At 30.7% G+C, this 16,259-nt stretch overlaps 2 protein-coding genes across 5 annotated transcripts in view; both read left to right on the forward strand.

Annotated features, from left to right (window-relative positions):
- The first annotated feature begins 1,173 nt into the window (after positions 1–1,173).
- LOC148235875 (regulator of microtubule dynamics protein 1-like) lies at positions 1,174–6,157 on the forward strand. Its single transcript, XM_088184519.1, has 10 exons — positions 1,174–1,373; positions 1,529–1,668; positions 3,507–3,588; positions 3,660–3,849; positions 3,919–4,135; positions 4,227–4,325; positions 4,399–4,514; positions 4,601–4,737; positions 4,805–4,901; positions 4,970–6,157. Exons 2-10 carry the CDS (start codon positions 1,545–1,547, stop codon positions 5,018–5,020), a joined length of 1,113 nt encoding a protein of 370 aa, XP_088040645.1. The 5' UTR covers positions 1,174–1,373; positions 1,529–1,544; the 3' UTR covers positions 5,021–6,157.
- Positions 6,158–13,005: 6,848 nt separating this feature from the next.
- LOC148235876 (uncharacterized) overlaps positions 13,006–16,259 on the forward strand; it is a 66,637-nt gene continuing 63,383 nt past the window's right edge. For all 4 annotated transcript variants that reach the window (XM_088184862.1, XM_088184864.1, XM_088184863.1 and 1 more), the window contains exon 1: positions 13,006–13,253. In XM_088184862.1, coding sequence (XP_088040988.1) covers positions 13,128–13,253 — 126 coding nt within the window. In that variant the 5' untranslated portion in view covers positions 13,006–13,127. The remainder of the gene's footprint in view (positions 13,254–16,259) is intronic.

Genomic DNA, 16,259 nt, shown 5'->3' on the forward strand with positions numbered 1-16,259 from the left:
AACTGGCAACCTCGGCTGGCGCGCTGACTGGCATCGTGTAAATCAGCCTTAAGTATTTATTTGTAGCTTCTAGGGGCACGTGTAGGGCTACACGAGACACGAGGGCGCAGTCTCCAGTGGTGCGTGGCATGTTTCGCTTTTAGCGGCGTGGAACCAGCGTAGATCTAGGTGGCGCGTAAGGCTCCAAGGGACGCGAGAGGAACGCGCATGTGTGGGCAACGCGTTTGGGGTTTCGAACACGCATTAAAGGCTCCGAGTACTGATTGTAAGAGCAAAAGTATCATCACTATGATATTTTGCTTTTTTCCAAACCATTGTTATACCAAAGCGAAAAGATTGCTTTTTACCATGAAACCACTGCATTAATTCTTCCACGTAAATCGAACTTTATGAGGGGGGGATGGGGACGAAGTCTTGATATTCAAACTTCATGTCAAAATAAGCATAATACACTTTTTTTACAAAATTTGAAATGTTTTTTTGTTACAATATAATTCCCACAAATATAGCAAAAAAAATCCGATGAGTTAACATATCATCAGGAAGCTATTACCGTTCTACAAACAAGCACAAACACTCTTAAGTGACACTGTGTAACTAAAAGTAGTTTCACATAGCTCGGAGCACTATGACGCGTGTACTGCATAGAGCTTAGATACACTTAGAAACCGAAGAGACACTGAGATGGAAGGGGAAATGTGTGAAAGACGAGAATCACACAGGTGCCAACATGCTAATATACTAATTTAAACGGTTTTTCACTAGTTTAATTGAAGTAATTATGCTAGTTACAACTAGTTTGGATGCAAATGCTTTTGATTTTGATTTGTGCTCTCTTTTTAACACACCTAAAATAATTGTTTAATATACCATAAATATGTATGTATTGTACATAAAAACTGTTTCTCTGTCTTTTCATTCTATTAAATGTCCAAATTTTTAGTAAGATTTTTGAAGAATCCGAATGTGATCGATTTTTTTTCATTATTTTTCCCAGTAATCAGCATCTGAAAAACTATTATATATAAATCCCTATTTACATTCAAGACAAGTTTTAAATCGCAGGCTTATGTGATCAATATTAAATTATACAAACGAAATTTTAATAATAATTTGTATTAGATAAATTACGCAAGTATGTACAATAAATATGGCGTTTAGACCAAATCGTTCGTCGGTATTTGGCTTTCGGCGGACTTTCGCCCGTTTGCACTTTGATTTTCCTTTTGACAGTTTCTTGATGTTTATCTTTTGCGCCTCACAACGCATCGCAGCTTCCCAAACATGCAGTAACTGGCGCCACGCTTCAATCGACAAGTTTTCATTCAGCGGACGCTACATGTCGCATCGTTTTTAGAGAACATAAAAATCAGGTGAGACGAACGTCAAACGGGTTAATCTTTTTCACCGGGCAAACTCGTTTCGTACACGAGAAGTCGCAATGTTGTAAACGATTGTAACGTGTATCAAACTGGTTATTGTAATTTCGATGATGTTGAATGTAATCAATGACTTTTTTAATGTTTAGTTAAAGTCGACCAAAAATGTCGTCAATGCCTATGAATAACATCCTCTGGATTTCGAGCGCCGTTGTAGCCGGATTGTTGGGAGCCGCTGGTATATTTTTAATCAGTCAAATCGCAGTCGAGTCACGATCGCACACTGTAAGTAAGTACCTTTTGTTTAAATACACATTAATATATTTTATGCTTTGTTTCACTTATCTGGTTTCAATAATGTACTATCGACAAAATAATATTATCTTTTACAAAGATTTGTAAATGATATTCACAAAAATCTTTAAATAAATGCAATCCAAGCCTTCTAAAACTTTCCCAAATTGTTTGCATATGATCGGTAGTAATGTTCTCAATCGAATGTTCGCCAAATATTCGATTAAACAAAAGGATGAAACAATTTGTAAAATTTACGGGTTACAATTACTGTTTTTTCTCAATATACCCAAATGACTAGTGCTCAAAAATCCATGATCATTTCTGCTCGTTTATATTGTTTCGAAATGCAAAAAAATGCTTTGACGCCTTTGAAAAACATTTGTGAATACTATGTTTATTGGCTGTCTCTACCATGACCGAAATTTGCAGAATTAGTTCGTTGAACGAAACATGATGTTGCAAAGGCCCACCTTTTTATATCATTTAACAATTATCTCAAAAACTAAAATATTTGTGAAGTCATGTTACGTTTTTGTATCTGTTGTTACAAGATACAAAGATTTTAGTTCAATAATTCAATTGCGGTTAATTTATTTCTAGTTATTTAATTTATGTGCAAATCCGCACAAAACAAATGGGCGATATGAAACTAACTTTTATTCCATGCGTACGCACCAAAAGTATGGCATTGGAAGCACGCACAATAAAGTATGTAAATAAATAATACATAATTTTTTTCATAATTTATTATAAACGGTAGCATTTCTCGCAAGGATTTTGAAAAACATAGCAGCCAAAAAGCCATTGAAGGTTTTCGTAAGTGTGACATGATAGTATCTCTTCTGAAATCTATTTAAAACAATGTAATTAAGTGGGCAATAACGTCTGATTTTAATCTGCCTATTCAAAGCTTAATTTCGCTTTTGTATAAAGAAAGCCACGTTTAATTCAGGCTGAATTCTTTAGAATAATACGTCTTCTCCCAGTGGGTATTAATTTAATACCAAAATATTCTCTACCTCGTAATAATGTTTACCATAAAACAGTAAATATATACATTTTTAAAAATAGTAACTATTTTTATCGTGCTTCTCGTATTTCTTATTTTATTATATTAGAATTATATATTGTAAATTTAAATGAAAATTCCATTAAATAAAGTATATTTTTAATTATTAAAAATCAATCTGACTTCAATTTTTCGTTCAAATAATTGATAATGAAAATTTATATGTGATTATTTTTATGTTTTTATGACACAATCAAAGCCGCCTATGAGAATTGCGCTGATCGGTGCAAAGTAGTATTTTTTCTGGATATTTTTTACCAAATACTGTTAAATGAACACTTGAACAATCAATAAAAAAGATAAAAATGTTTTATACATATATTTTTCTTAATTAATCGGAAAATTCATACATATTATATATGAAGACACCAAACAAGAACATGTTAACTGACATTTTCTATTTTTACTCACCATTGTAATTTTATAAATTGTATTATTAGAATTTAAGAACCATAAAAAAATATTTTTGACAAATATCTCAAAGCTAATTTACTTATATTTTTCTTAATACTTTGGTTGCCGTATTGCTACTTTGAAAACATCTTAGAAGAATAAAATCAGATACGTTTTTAATGGGATGTAGGGTATTTGCTTCAGGGGAAAATAACATTTTTCTGAACATATTTGTTTTTATAATATGTAATATTTATATTTAATCAAAAGACTCAATAACCAAAGGTTGGTAAAGAATTACTAGTTTTTTCAGAAGAAACGCCATTTGTGAAACTAAAGTAACACAAACATTAAATCTTTATTTTCAGATGAAAATCCAGATGCATTACGATCACAGATTGTATCATTGCAGAAAGAAGTAAATGCCTTAAAAGAATTACAAAAAAAAGTGTAAGCCTGAAACACTCATTGATGAATAATTTATAATATTTTTTTATTTATTATCGTTCATGAATTTACAGTAATCAGAATAAGAAGAAGCGTAATCGTACAAATGCAAAAAACAATAGCGTATCATACGCTAGTGATACAGATTCGGTCGATTACAGATCTGTAGTGGATACCGATTTAGACTCTGATGATGAGTTTTTTGACGCTTCGCAGGAATCCGATGATGACCTTACCTTGACTGAAGATTTGATCGATAACCAGGTAGTTTGCCACTGTAGTTTAATTGGGAGTTGTGATTAATATTTATTAAATCTTGTTTATTTTTTGCAGTTAATTGAGAACGTCGACACTCTGTTAACAAACGGAACGGACGGAGAAGTGAAAGAAGCTTATGAGATATTGATAAAGTTGAACAATTCGAGAAAAAACATTACGGACAAACAACTTTCAGAGATATTGTGGAGATTGTGCAGATGTTGTCAAAGGATGATAAATATTTGTGAGCAGAATAACGATGCAGGTAGAAAGAAAGACATGATTGAAGAAGGTAATTACATTTTTTTATAATGTTACACTGCTTATTAAAAATATATTATATGCATCATCATCTTAAAAATAATAAATTATTTAAATTACAGGTCTATTGCATGGAAAAGAAGCTTTACTTTACAATTATGATAATCCAAATGCTCACAAGTGGTATGCAATAATCATTGGGATTAGGAGTAAGGATAAAGGTGCATATAATTTTATTAAAATTGTACATCATTTTCAAAAATAATTTAAAAATAAAATAAAATTGTTTCTTAGGTACTTCTGAAAAAATAGAAGATGGCAATACTTATCTGCACCACATCCAAGAAGCTATAAAATTAGATCCAAATGATCCTGTTTTGTATCATCTTCAAGGCAGATTTAATTATGAGGTATTTTAGCTTTCTAGTGCTAACATCTATAATATAGATTCTGTATATTTAATAATTGTCTTTCAAACCATTGAACTCATTTGTAGATTGCATCTTTATCGTGGTTTGAGAAAAAAGCTGCTGCTACTATCTTTGGTAATATGCCAGTTGCTACTTATGAAGAAACATTAGCAAATTTCAAGAAAGCCGAAGATTTAATTGCTAAAGATTGGAAAGAAAATAGGTATTAACTTAAAAATGTTATTTTTAACTATTAACAATTTTTATTGTGCTACAAATCTTAATTGCAGATTATATTTAGCTAAGACGTACATCGGCATGAAAAATTATAAAGAAGGAGTAAATTGGTTAAAGTCTGCTATTGAAATTCCAATTATGACTACAGATGTAATTTTTATTTAATTCTTTATAAAATTTATTTATTTGACATATTGTAATATGTGTTTATTTTTCAGGATCAATTAATCGATGAAGAATCCAGAGAGTTATTGGTCAAGTATGATTAGTTTTTAATCGTTGATAGTTTTGTAATAAAGGTATTCGGTTGTATATGTTAAAAATATATGTTTTTACATGATTTTCATTTTTGCATTTTTAAGTACAAATTTTTAAAAGTCAATATCAACAAGTAGTTGATCTGCAATATATTTTTATTAATGTATTATTTAATTATTTATTAAGCATATGTTTTTGATAGTAAAATTGATTAATGCATAATATGATGTTTTCATCTGAATACAGTTCATTTATATACAAAATACAATAGGAATTATATAATATCCTTTGTAATTATATATTACTCAAAACTAGAGAATAGTTTTGTCTTCCTATTATTAGCTTTTCACTTCTATATATCACTCAATTTTTATAATAAAAATATACCCCTATTTATTATCAAAGTATTATTTACGCATTTGATATTTTTTGTTGTTAATATTAAATGTTGAAATTTTCTTTTTAAATGCCGCCTTGTTACAAAATTATTGTTTGTAAAAATGTTATACATAATATTAAAAAATGATATTTTAGTCACCATAAGTTGTTCTGTAGAATAATCTTTGTAGAGAAAACGTAATAAAAATCTTATGGTCACTGAATGTTAAAGTATAGCAATGTTTGGAAATCTTGTCATGATATCATTAGAGAGGTTTTTATATGGTTACTTGTGCTGTTTTATTTACATTGTTTAATTTATTTGTTGGCAATACTTTTTTGTGGTATTATCATCGACGGGGTAAAATGCAAAGTGCGTATATTTGCGATAGGAATGTCATTTTAAAAAGCATAAGAAGATTGACAATGTATTACAAAGTTAAATATAATACAATATATGTAAAAAATGCCTTAAACAAATAGGGGCTAATTTAAATACATAGTCTGATTACTTCATTTTCCTAAAACATGTTATGGAATAAAGCAGTTTTCTTTAAAACCGCATGCGTAATTTATTTAAAATAGTAAAGATGCTCCTTGTCAAAGTGATTTTTTAGTTTAGCAATAAATAAATTATTTTCATACATTATTAGTTAGCGAACATAAAAGTTTTTATTATTATGTTGGTTGCAGTGTATAAAGCAAAGTTTATTTTTAGATATATTGACAATCGGTTGTTATACGATTTGAAATAAATTAATGAAGAACGACTGCTTTGTTTATTCTATGAATTTCCCCTCTCCCAATTTTTTTTTTGTGTAGTTTACTACTCAAATAAATGTAAACTAATGATAGTTTTAAACAATACTTAAATACGACTTTGCCTAAGCGTATGTAGTTTTGTAGATTTCTTTAGACCTAATATTAAATGGCTTAAATAATACACTATTTTATTATTACCTAATGTTTATTTTAAAAATATGGTAAAAACATTCCAGAAATTCTCCCATTTTATTGTTTTCCTCTTCGTTTGAGGTGTGCATATTTTGACTATGGCAACATTGATAATTTATAATATTAAACGCTACTTGATAATATTTATGTAACAAATTATGCATAAACATGTGAATTAATAATTTATGGAGGATTTTGTGATGTTAACTATAAATATATGTATATATACATACATATATTTTGTTATTTACATTTTTAAAGATATTTATGTAAGTATACATGACAAAAATTGGCCATGAGAAAAATTTGGTGCGTAAAGTATGAAATTTTATAATAACAAAAAAATTGTGTGTAAACTATTGTTAATTATCTTTTAAATACTTGTTATTAGTATGTACTAAAAAATAAACTATAATAAAGAAAAAACAAAAAGTATTGTTTTATTTAATCAATGTATTAATTTATTCAGATTAACTGTACTATTTGTTGAATAATGTGCTTTTTTTATAATGGCAATTTCAACATTTTTTAAATAATGAAGAACTACTTAATACTATTATATAAAGCATATTCATATCCACGTGTATTAATTAAATATGGAGAATTTTACCAAAATTAAATCGAATGTTTTCATACTATTATGTAATTTACTAAAGTATCTATGAAACTCAATTTGACAGTTGAGAATCGTCCATTTGCTGTTCAAATCCAAACCAAACATAATAAAAGTTCTAAAACTAATTACCGTTTTGTAACTTTCATTAGATCAAGTCCAAATACAAATTAAGCCAACTCATCTTTCAGGGGAAAATAAGCGGAAGAAGAAGTACAGACAGAAGTTGCATCTCGCATATTGCTCCATAGTTCGTCTGCACGTGAATATTTCAGTGTTTGAAAAATATGATAACTATCCTTCTGCTATAAGAGAGTTGGTCAAAGAATATTCAAACCTAATTTTGGTCAATAGGAGAGCGACGGCGACTGCACGATTTTATTGCTTTTGACGTGGATTTTTGACTTTTGAGAAGGAATATCAACTAATGTATGTTACGTTACCAGTCGTGTATAGGCAAATCAGAACATACTTTTAGGATGGATTTAGTAAAACGACCTTGTGTTATTTTAAACTTCAAAACCAGACTTACTTCGGTAATTTACTGTGCTATTTCGACTTCATTTTGTCACTTGTGTGACTGTCGACAGAATAGATCGCGCCTTGATATAAACAATTAAATATCAATGCATCAAACATATTTATATAAAAAAATGTATGGATATTAGTACGGAATAGCGCAGTCTATTCCGTCTCAGATTAGTGACTCTGAGGTTGCGCGTTCCAGCCCCGGTAGCGGCACTCGAATTTTCATTTATAAAAAATGCGTTAATATTATCAAATTTTTTCCAGCTGCAGTGACATCTATTGATTATAAATTATATTAAACATTATAATTTGTAATAAATAATATAGATGTCACGATTATATACCAAGGATGTGGAAAATTTTTCCGACTCCGATTTTAGTAATTTTAATAAGATTATTTTTTGCGATCATTTAATTTATAGCAATAAAAATAGTGTCAACAATTTTTAAATAATAAAAAATAAATAAAAGGATTTAAATAAAATATAAATCAAAAAGGCCACGTCTACTTAATTTACATTTATCGGATGATTCAGAGTCGGATGTTTTTTTTACAATTCGACTCCCCCTAAAATACCACGACTGCGACTCCACAGCCCTGGTTAATACTTACTTGTAGATATTTAATATGTCTGACTTACCCAATTAAAATAATAAGTAAAAAATAAAATATAAAAAAACAAGTAAATCTCCATTTATTATTTTGGCTTTATTACAAAAGAAACACATGTAAAACAATTTCATAAATTACCCCCTGAATATTTATTAAAAACTTTGCTTTTCGATATCGCACAATAAATCCATTTAAAAGGTATTCTTAAGTAAAATTGTGGACTTTGTCCGTCTCCATCGTTAAATAGTTGCTACACAGACTTATATTTATTGGATCATATTTTTTTTCTTTTTCCGCACTTGTTACGCTAATAGGAATTGTTAGCAAAATCTTTGGGGCTGTAGTTAGGGTTGCCAACTTTTCCTAAGACAATTCCGGGACACATGACCCAAAAATGGTTTTACCATAATTATGAACTCTAAACCGGGACAGCTAAAAATGTAATTTTCGTCAAAGTGTCTACCTGACCTTTTGGCTTTTGCATACTCTGTCTCTGAAATTCCAGGACAATTTGGCGATTTTAATTCCAGGAAAATCCTGGTCAATCCGGGACGGTGGCAGTCCTAGTTGTAGTTGTGATAAATACATTTTTATTACGCTAAATAAACGTGTCTGCAGCATTCTTCCGAATTTTCGTCTGAAGTTTAGTTATGTAAAGAATTTATGTAAGATACTTGTAATTATAATATACGTTTATTTCAATAATATAAATAATTTTACAAACGTTAAGTATATGTACTTCCACAATTTAATAAAAAATAAGAATATATAGCAAATTTAAGGAAAAAAAAAACTAAAGTACCTTTTACAATTTAATATATATGATAAAAAGTCAAATATGTGGGCTCAGTTGTTCAAATCTAATTTGTAAGCTATTTATAGATGTTTAAATAAATACGTCGAAAACAATACTTTTAACAACTTAACGATACGGCCCAACTTTTCTCTAAAAGTCTAAATCTATAGGGCTTACCGCCATTGCGACCCTTTGTCCGATATTTAATAGAAAATGTTTGTTAACAACAACGAGTAAAATTTTGATATACATACATATAATTAATTAGAGTAGTTTTACATTTGTCTAGTGTGGAATAATCGAATCCGTACTCATAACCTACATTTTATGCAATATATTGGTCAGTTTTAATATTTGTTTAATTTAAAATTGATAATAAAAATTTATCAAGCATTTAAAAGTAAAATCTCAGCACATGGTATTAAATTCCCTTCGACTTCCTACATAATTTAACAACACGCGTGTATTCTTTTCATGCGGCATGTAGGCATTCAGCGCACGCATTTAGTTTCAGCCGAAATGATGAGCCATGACGCAGACATCAATGGCTGAAGTAGTGCGCATGTGTACGTGCGCGTGCAACGCACACAAGCGAACTAACCTTCATTGGGAAACTGTGACGTCATACGTACAATTTTCCAGGCGCGTATTGACATTCGGGTTTTCAGAGAGTCCAAGTGGAAAACTGTAACACTCTAACGCGAATCTAACGTACTGTAAGTTTGTTTGACACTCTTGCTCATGTCTTACAGGTTTAGGCAACAAATCAGCTTTATCACGCGCGTTGGGCGACTGTACACTCTTAATTGATTTTAAATTTGGCGCGTATGACGTCAGCAATGACGTCAGCGACGTTCCGCACTGGGACGGCTTTCTTATGTCAATAGCGCTATCGTCTCTCTCTCTCGCGTTGCTGTGAAGCGCTATAGTAAGGGATGGAAAATTCGTTATCCACGAGAACAACCCTTCGCGACCCATGGGGTTAAAATGTATCATTCGTGTGATATGTTGATATGCGATACACCAGATATATTATAGTAAGTCTTGGCTTCTACAATAATAGTCTGTTTACTGACTTACAATTAATAGATATTTTTTTGCTAATAAAAAAATCCTTCTTAAACTATACGAATTTTATTGGCGAAGTTAATTTAAAATAATAAAGGTTGGCTGACGAACTAAGCCAAGATATTTTTCACTATTTCAAAAACATACGACAGTTATAGTGCCTTGAAATATATTTATTTCAAGATCTTGGCGATAGTCGATGAAAGTGTATTGAATTTTTTTGATAAGTTGCGACACAATATCCTTAACTAATGGTTAGAAAATCAATATTATGTAAAGCCCAGCAGAAAGTTTTCCTTGTAACCATAATATAATAATAAGTAAATTATTGCAAAATCTGGAGAGTATAAATTGGTGGGTAAGTTTTGTTATAATATGTAACAAGGATAATAAAAAAAATGTATTATATAAAAGTTACACAGTGTTTGTATGTGTACTAAATATTACTTTGCATACGTCATTATGGTAACCGGTTTATTAGCAATTATAAAACCGTTTACACGATAGTGGATAGCAAATAAACATTTAGGGTCTTAACTAAAATTCTAAGTTCTTGGCTCCAATTATTATATTTTGTAACTTGGGAGAGGGAGAAGTCGCCAAGTCAGTGGTCGTTTTTTCATTTCATTAAGATTCATATTATTTTATTAAATGACATGCAGTTTTCTAGCCAAATTTAAGGGTTAAGTTCACGTCAAAAGCAATAAAATCGTACCGTCGCAGTGAAAACGCTTAGTTACCTAGCATCAATATTAACACTTTTTATAACAATAGAAAATATAGAAAGTCACGATTATGTCTCAGCTCTAAAACGCTTTTCTTACACAAGTTTTCCTAATGAGCTTGCAAAATACAGTGGTGGAATTTGTAGTTAAAATATATGTGTTAAAGTGTTAAGTATTTATTTTTATTTTATAAATTTATTTAGCTAATTTAGCTAATTTTTGCGTTAAAATTTTTTAACTTCAGATTTATAAATCAATAAAAATTACGTTTTAGAGTTATATCCTTGTTTTGATCTAAGTTTATCTTAATTTGGTTGTCTTAGTTCTCTTTTTATAAAGAATTTGCTTTTAATAAATCGAAAAATCATTACAAGTTATCAAAATGACAAAATTATCAATAAAAATACAAGGAATCTTGAAGAAATGTATATTTAAATAAAACTGTTAATGATTTAAAAATATAGCAAAAACACAACAACAAAACTTTTAGTTGTAAGAAAAAAAAGAACCGTTAAAAGCAAAATCTGTAGTGTTACAACTGTATCCATTTATTATTTTAATTAAATTAACTCATATTTCTTAAATATTTTTAAATAATTAATAAAAATAAAATTGTAGATTATCTTTCCGCTATTCTATGTTTAATGTAAATATTAGTATTTTTTCAGTGTGCTTTAATAATATTACTAATATAGATATTTACACTATATTTGTATGTATATACATATATGCGGTGTGATAAAAAATGACGCCATTATTTGTATTTATTAAAAAGTATTTATTTGTGATATAGTATATATTTAGAAATACACTGTGTCATCTACAGAGTTTTCAACGTAAGCTAATACAAACAGCTAAACATCTCCGTGCTGTGATCACTTATCAAGATGAGTAATGCCGACGCCAGTAACGAAATAATGTCCACTTAAAATACAACTGTTAGATGCAGTCAAAATATTAGTCACTGAGTGAGCAGGTAGCGTATCCATTATTGCCAGATCTGTTCCGATGAATCAGATCGCTCTAAAATCGAGAAATGGAAGATACGTTAGACTTCTACCATTTCATTAAAATTAAAAAATACATTTTTTGCAGATAAAAATGAAAAAAATAAAATATGTGACTATTGTTATCTGCACAATACGTCCAATATGGTTAACAATTAACATACGCGTCATAAGCAGTGGTATCAAAGTGAGAAAAGCATATTAGCTGAACCAAAAACGAGTTTAAAAATATTATAATTTTTGTCATGTGTATGAAAAATGTCTGCGAATTTTATATTATATGTACTGTAAATGTCGCAAGGCATGTAAAGAATAATCCAATTTCAATTTCCAAACTTTAAAAACCCCACAAATTTTAGGTTATCTTCATATTTTTTCATAAGTTGAACATTTGATGTATTTTATTAATTATGAAAAATAATATCAATTAAATGGCCATCTCTGGACTTTTTGCAACAGCCGATCCTTTTGAACCACGTATCTTCCACATCAATATCTTTGATTTCGTGTTAAAAATAATCGGTTATCATGCGCATAGACTCTCACCGTATTGGCTGTTACAGTCCGACATTCACTGTTTTCAAAAAAGTAAAACGATGTGATGCCGCTTGACCTTAGTGCGAGTCACTTTTTGGGCATGTAAAAATCTCTCGTGAATCACATGAAGATTTTTTTTATCATATGAGAGGTGGAAATGTGCCTCATTAGAGAAGAAGATTTTCTTTGAAAAATCAGCATCAACTTCCTGGTGCTCTAACACCCAATCTGCGTAAATTCTTTGCTGTCCATGGACTGAAAAAATCTATCTCTCTAAAATCCCAAAAACTGCGAACGCCGACGAATACAGCAACAATATTCTCGGCTGATGCATAGGCCTTGCCCTATCTCCAACGCTTATAATTTATGCAATTTTTTTATAACGTTGCGTATTGTTCGCTCAGTAAGACGATGAAATTTGCCATAATCTTCCCGTAAAAATCGATACACAGTTCGTATTGAATTATTATTTCTGTAGAATAATTTAACAATTTTAACTGTGTTATTGCAAACTAAAATTTGTCATTGACAGATGTCTGATTTACAGTGCAGTCAACATAGGAAACTCGAATTGGAGCAATCTGTATTTGAAATAAACATGGAAATGAAAATGAAAATATTATCAATTGAAGTTGAAGCAGTGTTACGTCGCTCGTTCGGTTTTACCCCGCGGTTACTAATTTTCGAATTCGTCGCTTGTCGTTTTCGCGGCTCGAAAGTCGGGCGTGCGGCAGTATGGCAACCCCGGCGGTCGCGCGATGACAGCTTCGGCCGGGCGCAGTAGGGTTGCGTCTGTCGACGCGCGTGTGCGTGTGTGCGCGTAGAGCTCGTCGGCGGCTCGCGGCGGGCGGCAGTCGTCGGCGGGCGGCGCAGGTGTCGCCGGCGCCCCCCGAGGCCCCATGGCCCCCGCGCCGCCGCCCCTCGAGCGGCTCGTTCGAGTCGGCTACTACGAGCTCGACAAGACCATCGGCAAAGGCAACTTCGCGCTCGTCAAGCTGGCCACGCACGTCGTCACCAAGACCAAGGTGAGCGTTACATAAACGACACTTCGACTATGCTGCGTCCATGGTAACATACATCCATGGTAAAACCCATCCAGACTCACAAATACTATAAACCTCCTATGAAAATCTCAAAAACAAAACCATTACAATTAAATGTATAAATGGAAACCATAAATCATCAACAAATTTTATCACCATTGATTTGTTACTACAGTTTCAAATTCTTTAATGCATACAATATTGCTCAAACATTCCATACGTTACTATTGTAATGCATTATAATAAACAACATTTTTTATTTTGTTGTCTAGGGTAAAAATTAATAATCTCCTGGGAGTGCTATATATAATAGTTGATTATGGAAACAGATTGTCAAAGCATTGCAATATTTTAAAGTTAAAAGTCACGTCGGTTAACATTAATGGAATGCGAGGAATGAAAACATCTTCGCCTTTAACACATTTACTTCAGATTGTTACCTCAGTTACATTTGGTAGTTATCTTTTGAGGCACAACTTAGCTCCGTAGGCAGATTAATGTTATGAAGTAGCATAATTTAAATTTTAATTGTATGTTCACTATTAATTATAACACTAATTATTATTTTTGTTTGGTTACCATAACAACGTATACAAACTAGTACTACATATATTACTCTTTTCCCACAGAAAACTGGTTAATGTAGACAAATATATGACCATATGCCAAATTTCAGTTTTATTAGTTGGCGAACATGCCATGTGATTTTTATATATGTATAAATTTTGGGTTTCTATACCCGTAGCAGAATCGAATTTTTATTTATAAAAATACGGTAGGTGTTGATTGTTACCCCATTGTAACATGATGTGTTTTTAATAAATAAATTAGTACACTTAGTAACCTTTCAAATGATAATTACTCAGGCATTCAACAGTTATTTGAAGATTTTTTTTCTAAAAATCTGATGATATCAGATCAATTAGATAGATTCACTAATTGTAGATGTAAAATAGTTTATAAAGGCAACAAATTGAATTGTCAGTTCACACCAAAACTGCAGGACAGGTTAGGTGCGAGCGAGCGAGCGTTGGCCAGAACATTGAACACCCCACGAATAACTCTCAACAAATCTATTTAATTGTATGTAGGGCGCGAAGTTGTTCAGAGCGACCAACGAAGTAGGAATAACAAGCGGCGGCGGAGAGCACGCCTCACTTGTTGTGTTAACATCTGACAATGTTGCGAGTCCAACCCTAAAATACCTTGATAATAATCACCTTCTGTCAACATATAATATAAATAATGGCTATTCTTTTCTATCAAAATAATTCTTACCATTTAATATAAATTCTGACCATCTAATATTTATTCTGGCCATTATATTCTGACCTTTTAATATAAATTCTGACAACAACCGTATTAAAATTCTTTATATATATACAATATTATTATTGTGTTATGTTTTAAAAAAAATCAATAGTAGTTGCTTTAATTTTATTTCCAAATATACAATGTCTGCTCTAAAAGCAGTGTAGTGATATTTATTTAGATGTATATAATACTCACATTCGGTTACAATTATTAGGATGTTTTCCACAGTCCCGTAATGATGTTACTTTTATTTTCACTTAGGAAAAAGTTAGAAATCGCACGGAGCTAGGTCTGAACTGTAGAGTAGTTGTGGAAGGGTGGTGAGTTTTTCGATACAAAATCCAATTGAAAGTGCGCTATATAGATGTAGCACCAAATTAACTGAAGTGTCACTTTGGACTCGCTGTTGTTTTGTAAAATAATTAACTATTTGTTCTAAAGGTATAAATTATTTATACAGAATAAAAACAAAATGCTAATCAACATTTTCAGGCACAAGTAAAAAACGTATGTTTTTGACTTTGAAAGCTTTGTGCCACCTAAAAACCCTATTTATTAATAAATTGGATATTCTATAAGCTTCAGTTAAACTTGCAAATGTATCGGTGACAGAATTATTTTAACAAAGAAAATTTCATAGCGTCTGATATTTTAATCTTTTTAAAGTATCGAAACACAAACAGAGGTAGCACAGTACTGAATCAACCGATCGAGTTGAACAATTTTAGATTTACCTATAAGGTGTTACATTGCCATTTTGTGTATAGATGTTTTGTGATCGGTAGACTTACTTTTGAGACGAACCACATATACATATTTGTGTTTTTTATTTATGTATATTGTTTTCAAGAGATTTATGAAATATCAGGATGTTATCTTTCGATGAATTTATGATTCTCAATCTTCAATATCAGATTCAGGTATTCTGACAAACATTTTTACCATTTAATCGAAATATAAAATTGTAAAAAGTTGGATGGCATGCGTTAAACATATCATCATTTTTCTACATAGTTGTAATTGTAATAAGTAGTATTTTTTGATCTAGAATATGGTAGTTATTCCACTCTGCTTTTAAGACATTATTATTATGTTAACTTTTGAGATGCTTATAAAAATGCTCTTTCAATGTAAAAGGTTCCGTGGTTCAAGATTTGTTGAGGAAATGTTATAGAGTGATACATAATAGCTATGAAAACTTAACTCATTCACCTTTAGAATTATAAAAAAACAAAACTTTCACAATCAAAATATCTTTTCCGTTTACCTGTTAAACAACGTATGTTATTTAACAGAAATATGTTAATGCTAAAACAGTAGCGGGAGTACGGGAGACATGCATTGCATGATTTCAACTTTAGCCAATTTTCAATATATAGTCAGTAATATTCTGTGACGTAAAAACGTAATTAATTCACCTTTAGTATTAATAAAAATTAACTTTCACAACCATATATATTTTAAAAGCTGTATTCTGTTTGCCTGTTAAACAACCACATGTACGTTATGATCCAATGCCACTTAAAAATGAAAATGAAACAACCTAAATTTGAAGTTATTTTGAATTTCGATATACATAAATGAACTATAAAAATTTTACATCGGTATATTAGTATTACTGATGTTTTAGATGAATTTTTTGATATGCTAACTATGATGTTTGATTCTTAGATA

The sequence above is a fragment of the Plectrocnemia conspersa genome, unplaced genomic scaffold, assembly GCF_051122295.1.
Source record: "Plectrocnemia conspersa isolate PC_06_02 unplaced genomic scaffold, ASM5112229v1 ptg000004l, whole genome shotgun sequence".
Taxonomy (NCBI): Eukaryota; Metazoa; Arthropoda; class Insecta; order Trichoptera; family Polycentropodidae; genus Plectrocnemia; species Plectrocnemia conspersa.